General features: G+C 37.6%; 1 protein-coding gene across 1 annotated transcript; it reads right to left on the bottom strand.

The window, feature by feature from the left end:
• Positions 1 to 2,175: 2,175 nt before the first annotated feature.
• Positions 2,176 to 7,026, bottom strand: LOC148823745 (uncharacterized). Its single transcript, XM_088928109.1, has 4 exons — positions 6,763 to 7,026; positions 3,578 to 4,009; positions 3,246 to 3,312; positions 2,176 to 2,267 (listed from the first exon to the last, which is right to left on the bottom strand). The coding sequence occupies exons 1-4, from the start codon at positions 7,024 to 7,026 to the stop codon at positions 2,176 to 2,178; spliced, it is 855 nt and encodes a 284-aa protein (XP_088784235.1).
• Positions 7,027 to 7,393: the final 367 nt, after the last annotated feature.

Genomic DNA, 7,393 nt, shown 5'->3' with positions numbered 1-7,393 from the left:
AATGCTTTAGACTTTAGGACATCTAATGCTATTTTTAAGATTAAATGGATACAAAACTATTTAGAAAATAAGCAAAGTATATGGCATATAATCCCCAATCTGATATTTCAAGAAGTAGGGGGTCTAGAGTTTTTACTAAAGTGTAACTTTGACATTGGAAAAATCCCCTTGAAACTTGCCAGTTTTCATAAACAAGTACTTCTGACGTGGTCACTTATGTATAAACATAACTTTTCCCCACATAGATTTACTATCTGGAACAACAAATATATAAAAATTAGAAATAAAACCTTATTTTTTGAAAACTGGGTCAAGAATGATATAATTTGGATTAAACAATTAATCAAGGCTAATGGTAAAATATATAGTTACACCGAGTTTGTTAATAGATACAATATTTCTATTACTTTGGATCAGTATTTTACTGTAATTAATGCGATTTCTGGGGAAATATGAACTCTTTTAAGGAGTTGTAATAGTAGTCCTTTAGAAACATTGGAAGAATTTACAGCTCATGTTAGACTACAAGGAAAGGATATTGTGAATTGTGGATGTAATAACCAATTTTTGAGATCCCTGTTAAAAAATGATAATTTACTTGCGACTACAATATATTGGAATTCTGCATTTGGAAAACGCATTGATTGGAGAAAAATTTGGATGATGCCCAATAAATATTGTATAACCAGTAAAATTAAGGAGGTTTCATACAAAATAATTCATCAGATTTACCCAGTTAAAACTCTTCTTACCCAACGATTTAAAATTAATATAGATGACAAATGTGTTTTTTGTGACAATAGCCCTGAAACTATTCAGCATTTGTTTTGGTTATGTCCCAGGGTAAAAATGTTCTGGACTAAGTTGCAGAATTATATTAAAAAAGAGACTAATATTGATATTTGTTTTGTTGAAAAAGATATTATGTTAAGTTTCAGCCCCAGTGAAAACAATAGAAAAATTTCGTTTGTAATAAATTTAATTATTATACTGGCACGTTATCACATACATAAAATGAAGTGGTCTGGGAGGTACCCTGTGTTTGAGTATTTTAAAATGGAAGTAAAGGGGTATTTGCAGACTATTTCGAAATGCAAAAATATGAAAGCGGTGCGGACATTATTTTTATTTAATTTGTTTAATCTTTTTTCATAACTTGAATTGATGTAGTAGTATGTACCCCTGATGCTATTTTTGTTTTGAATTGTTATATGTACTCTTGTTTGTATTGTAATGTTTGTTCTTTTGTTAAGCATAAATAAAAATTTAAAAAAATTTAAAAGAAAAGCAAAAAAAAAAAACTTGTTGCTCACCGCGGTCCGTTTACCGTTCGCTCCCCTAAGCGGTCCGAAGGGAAACCAAAGACGCAGAGTACATAAGTTCCTAGTTCTATATATACAGTATAGATGGAAAAAAGAAACGCAACATTTTCTGGAATGAGAATACTATAGTTATAGCTTATGTACTTTCACAAAAAGTTGTCAATTTGTTTTAAGCCCTCTGACCAGCAATACAGCTCGTGCAGTGAGGCATTGCAACTTGCCAATCACACAAAAGTTCATTAGGTGCACTTGTTGTTGCACAGTAGAACGTTGATAGTTCATCTGGCTTGCTTGGTTTTTCAGTAGCTAATTCAGTGGCTAAGTCATTCACGTAACTCGTCTAACCCTTTCTTCAAGGACATCAGGATATCGGCGTCCACATCATAGTTGGGTAGTTTGTTCCAGGCCCCAAACCCTTTGAATAAAAATATGCATTTCCCTGTTTGGTAGATTATTTAAACCTCTTATATTTAAAAAAAATTCAAATAGTTTCCCCTAGTTCGTGTTTCACTACTCAATCTTATGAAGTGCACTACTGTAGGTCAGTAGCTTTGAGGATTTTGAATAGTTTGAATAGTTACTTGCTATAACTATGAATAGAATTATGAAGGCTAAGACTGTTTTATTTTTTTAATGGTGTAGTACACCAATAAGATATTTACAGACAACATTAAAACTAACAAACCATTTTGTGATTTAGTTGAAAAGTGTCTGGTCATGGATGTGGCAGTGTGCTCACCTATTTGAATAACACAACATTATACAAAAACATGAATGCAATTATTTTTATTTCAGAAACAGTAGATCAGCTAGGCAAATGAGGTTCCCATCATTAGAACTCCTTTTTTGATTCTTACAGGAAGGCTCTGGATAAAGCGGTCGACATCTTCGACAGCAAAGATGGTTTTTTTGGCATCTTCCTGGAGTTTGGAATTACAGGGATCCCTGGAAACACAGAGTGGTTTGACATGTCACTGTTCGAGTTTCTTTATTCCATGGCAGCAGGTCAGATAGACTTTGGATACAGTTCTTCCCAGCGGCATCTTAATGTCAGGTTTATTCAATAAGAAGCTATTTGATTAAAGGTGTGTGGTAATTTGGCTATTAGACAACTGTTTTTCAGTCATTTCAATCACATTCATAACTATAATTCCTCTCATCTTCTATTGGACTATTCACCCCTGATCTGTACTATTACCTGTCCCTTAACCAGTTCAATACATGAATTTCCCTAAATGCCTATTGCCTTTAATTTAAGAAGAACACTATCAAAAGCATCTTTAAAATCTAATCATATCATTTTGTACGTTCTGCGTGTTTACTGCTGTGACTTGTTTGAAGAATTTTAACAAGTTGGTAAAGGAAGAATGACCTTTTCTAAAACCATATTGACTACTGCTAGGGTCTTCATATGAGCGATCCTGTTGTTTAGTTCTAAAGTGGTTTTCATAACTTTACTTGTAAAAGAAGTAAGACGTATTAGCTTATATCTTGTCATATAAGTCACATTTAGTCATATTTACTATACCGAGAGATACTGTAGAAGGGAATGAGGTAGGGCACTGAAAATGGAGAAAACAGAGTACTGTTGAAGAGGACTGCCAAAGATTGATGCACTGGACAATGGACTATTTAGAAGAAGAGAGATCAGGTAAGAGTAGAGCTGCACAGTTAACCACTAGATCAGAGTGGAGTTTAGAGTTCTGCCTCACCATTCCCATGGAGGTAGCAGTGTCAATAAAAAGTGACATTTGCAGAAGACTAAGGCCAATTTGTGTAAAAATCAGTTTGTTTTTAAAGGATTCTAAATTTAGGATGAATTCCCCCATTCTACATAAATTCCATCCAATGTCTAATTCTGAACCACACTGGTCACTAATGTGCTACACAAAATAAAATCACAGTCACAAACTAAATACTCACCATCTGGAGTGTTCTGAGGCTTGTTCCTACTGAATCTGTCCAAACTAAAAACTTCTGTTTTGAAGAACTATGAGCACACAAAGAAAACAATTAAGGAATATTTCTTCCACAGGTATTATAATTGAACTGTTACGTACTGTATTGATCTTGATAAATTTGTAGTCATTATTCATACAGAATATTCAGCATTGGCCACCATAGCAGTTGCTATTCTTGTTGATTGCAATTAATAGAAATGTCATTCTATTCCAATAATTTCTGTAGTGCTAATATTAAAAATACAATAATGCCCAAATTAATTAATAATTAAAGTTTGGGTAACTAATCCATACCTTGTGTTTTTGAGGCTTGTTGTACTCATCAGGCACTTTAAAAGGTCCAAAGCTTTCACAGCTCCCACGTCCACTGGATGTTCCCTGGGCTCTTAAGTTTTCCAAAGATGGATTTGTTTCATTCTGAATTCTGAAGTCTTTTGACCTATTACCCATGATCTTATGCTTTATCATGGAGCCAAACTTTTTCAAAGGATGTTTCTTGACTTTCTGGCTCACATTCACATCTTCATCCGGCGTATTAACTGCAAAGGGGATGTTGCTGAGCGAGAGAAGCCCTTCGCTCTCAGACGTTTTGGTCAGTTGCATTGGGGTCATGTAATGTTTTGCTATGTCAATGCGCAGACCACTCTTGCTTTGGGCTGGACTGACATTTTTGTCCTTATTAAGGCTGGGATTGTACACATACCAAGATGAGTGTCCAGGCAACTCCTGTCACAAAAAAACAAAAAGTTACAGTTCAGTGATTGTTGTTTCAGTTTTAGAAGTAAATCAAAACAAGTAACACTTCTCTTACGGAAAAAAAGATAAGGATTATGGGGTGTGTATATGATTTTAGCACTGACGTTAACACTAGAATAAAGGCAAACAATGAAATATAAAATAATCAGTTTAAAATAATCAGACATCAGTTTGGAAATGTAGACAATACTGTGAGCAAGTCTCTCTATAATAGCAATAACTCACCTGATTGCTTTTGTACTAATTTAATAAGAAAGTGATAAAGCTGAAATCCACAGACAGGTGAGTTTGGTACTGTACGTACGCTATGAACTGACAATAGGGATATTTCTGAGATGTTATACAATATTAGGGAAAACAAATCTGGATTTGTAGTTTTATTGCATTGTAAAGGAAAATGCACAACATAACTATAATCATATTTACAAAATGAGTTCCATCTTCCAGTACTTTCTACACAAATGTCTGTTAATTAGGTACAGAACAGGTCCATCCTACTTTGGTAAGAGAAATTTTTACAGGTTTGGAACTGTTGGTCATACCTCATCAACCACATCATGCGAAGAGGACTCCAGAAGTCGTGTTTTCATACTGTCTGGCCTCGAGGAGCTCTTCCTAGTCTTCTTAACTTTGTTCCCTGAAACCTTACACTGCTGTACTACTTCTTGATCCTGGACTCTTTGAGCCAAATAATCTCCAGGCTTCTCTGGGGTCTCAGAAACAGAGCAACCTTTTTTCTTATTAGAACAAGGTGTCACACCAACAGCTTCTCCTAGGGAACGCGATGAGCAGGGCTTATCCATAGTGTCTTCTGGCTGGAAACTGTTTTCAAAAACACTTTGGACTGTTGGAGAAAAGCCCTTTGGAGACTTTTTCATAGAAGACTGTAGTTTTTTACTTCTGACTGTAGTTACATTTGTGTCCACAATTTTGTCCTGTGTGGACTCACTGGTTTTCTGAGAAATGAGAGATTGTGAAGATGGAATTGAACACCCGCTTCGTAAACCATGAATTGCAATAGTTTCTTTAGCCACACAACAGGCCATTTCCTTGATCATTTCTGGATTCTCTGAGGCAATTCCTACTTGTAACACTTTCTTGTTGCCATTGGATTCCATCAGTTTGCTGTAAACAGAGCTAACAGTTTTCTTGATGGCTTGCTGTGATGGAAAATGTCCTTCAGCCTTTGGTTCACTGATGGTTAGAGTGGAAACCTTTGACAATTCCTTCAGCGCATCTTTGGTGAGTTTCAGTGCCAGGTCCCTGACCTGAGACTCAGACAGCTCTTCCAATTCCCCAGAATAATCTTCTGGTTTGGGGAATCCAGGGCGAATTTTCAAAAGCAGTTTTGCAATGATATCTTTCAATACATCTATTCGACCAATAACAGGTGAAGGTTCTAACTGGTTCGTTTTGGTGCACATGAGCTGCTCAGTGCTCCGGGTTTCCATATCAATGGCAGCTTGAGGAGTACTGGACTCAGGGCTGGAACAGTTTAGCTGAATTTCCTTTAGCAGATTATCTGTGACTCCATGTACTATCTCAGAAGAAACAAGAGAAATTTCAGAAGACTGAGCACTGGGTGTTGCCTCTTTGTTGTGCTCACTAGTGATTCTAATATCACTCATCACCTCATCAACCTTCACATCATGCGAAGAGGACTCCAGAGGTTGTGTTTTCATACAGCCTGGCCTCGAGGAGCTCTTCTTAGTCTTCTTAACTGTCTTCCCTGATGCCTTACACTGCTGTACTCCTTCTACATCCTGGACTCTTTGAACCAGATAATCTCCAGGCTTCTCTGGGGTCTCAGAAGCTAAGCAATCTTTTTTCTTATTAGAACAAGGTGTCACACCAACAGCTTCTCCTAGGGAACGTGATGAGCAGGGCTTATCCATAGTGTCTTCTGGCTGGAAACTGTTTTCAAAACCACTTGGGACTGTTGGAGAAGAGCCTTTTGGAGACTTTGTCATAGAAGACTGTAGTTTTTTACTTCTGACTGTAGTTACGTTTGTATCAACAATTTTGTCCTGTGTGGACTCACTGGTTTTCTGAGAAATGAGAGATTGTGAAGATGGAATTGAATGCCCACTTCTTAAACCTTGAATTGCAATTGTTTCTTTAGCCACACGACAGGCCATTTCCTTTATCATTTCTGGATTCTCTGAGGCAATTCCTACTTGTAACACTTTCTTGTTGCCATTGGATTCCATCAGTTTGCTGTAAACAGAGCTAACAGTTTTCTTGATGGCTTGCTGTGATGGAAAATGTCCTTCAGCCTTTGGTTCACTGATGGTTAGAGTGGAAACCTTTGACAATTCCTTCAGCGCATCTTTGGTGAGTTTCAGTGCCAGGTCCCTGACCTGAGACTCGGACAGCTCTTCCACTTCCCCTGAATAATCTTCTGCTTTGGGGAATCCAGGGCGAATTTTCAAAAGCAGTTTTGCAATGATATCTTTCAATACATCTATTCGACCAATAACAGGTGAAGGTTCTAACTGGTTCGTTTTGGTGCACATGAGCTGCTCACTGCTCCGGGTTTCCATATCAATGGCAGCTTGAGGAGTACTGGACTCAGGGCTGGAACAGTTTAGCTGAATTTCCTTTAGCAGATTATCTGTGACTCCATGTACTATTTCAGAAGAAAGAAGAGAAATTTCAGAAGACTGAGCACTGGGTGTTGCCTCTTTGTTGTGCTCACTAGTGATTCTAATATCACTCATCACCTCATCAACCTTCACATCATGCGAAGAGGACTCCAGAGGTTGTGTTTTCATACAGTCTGGCCTCGAGGAGCTCTTCTTAGTCTTCTTAACTGTCTTCCCTGATGCCTTACACTGCTGTACTCCTTCTACATCCTGGACTCTTTGAACCAGATAATCTCCAGGCTTGTCTGGGGTCTCAGAAGCTAAGCAATCTTTTTTCTTATTAGAACAAGGTGTCACACCAACAGCTTCTCCTAGGGAACGTGATGAGCAGGGCTTATCCATAGTGTCTTCTGGCTGGAAACTGTTTTCAAAACCACTTGGGACTGTTGGAGAAAAGCCTTTTGGAGACTTTGTCATAGAAGACTGCAGTTTTTTACTTCTGACTGTTCGACCAATAACAGGTGAAGGTTCTAACTGGTCCGTTTTGGTGTACATGAGCTGCTCAGTGCTCCGGGTTTCCATATCAATGGCAGCTTGAGGAGTACTGGACTCAGGGCTGGAACAGTTTAGCTGAATTTCCTTTAGCAGATTATTTGTGACTCCATGTACTATTTCAGAAGAAACAAGAGAAACTTCAGAAGACTGAGCACTGGGTGTTGCCTCTTTGTTGTGCTCACTAGTGATTCTAATATCACCCATCACCTCATCA

This window comes from Atractosteus spatula, chromosome 11 (genome assembly GCF_055471065.1).
Source record: "Atractosteus spatula isolate fAtrSpa1 chromosome 11, fAtrSpa1.hap1, whole genome shotgun sequence".
Lineage (NCBI taxonomy): Eukaryota > Metazoa > Chordata > Actinopteri > Semionotiformes > Lepisosteidae > Atractosteus > Atractosteus spatula.
This window is presented reverse-complemented; position numbering and strand designations above follow the sequence as displayed.

Excerpts from the sequence above, each read along its gene's own strand:
- LOC148823745 (XM_088928109.1), bottom strand. The coding sequence starts at position 7,026 with ATGGATAAGCCCTGCTCATCACGTTCCCTAGGAGAAGCTGTTGGTGTG. Across the intron at positions 4,010-6,762 it reads ATGATGTGAAGGTTGATGAG|GAGTTGCCTGGACACTCATC; the intron begins GTGATGAGTGAT and ends TTTTTGTGACAG. Across the intron at positions 3,313-3,577 it reads ACAAGCCTCAAAAACACAAG|TTCTTCAAAACAGAAGTTTT; the intron begins GTATGGATTAGT and ends GTGTGCTCATAG.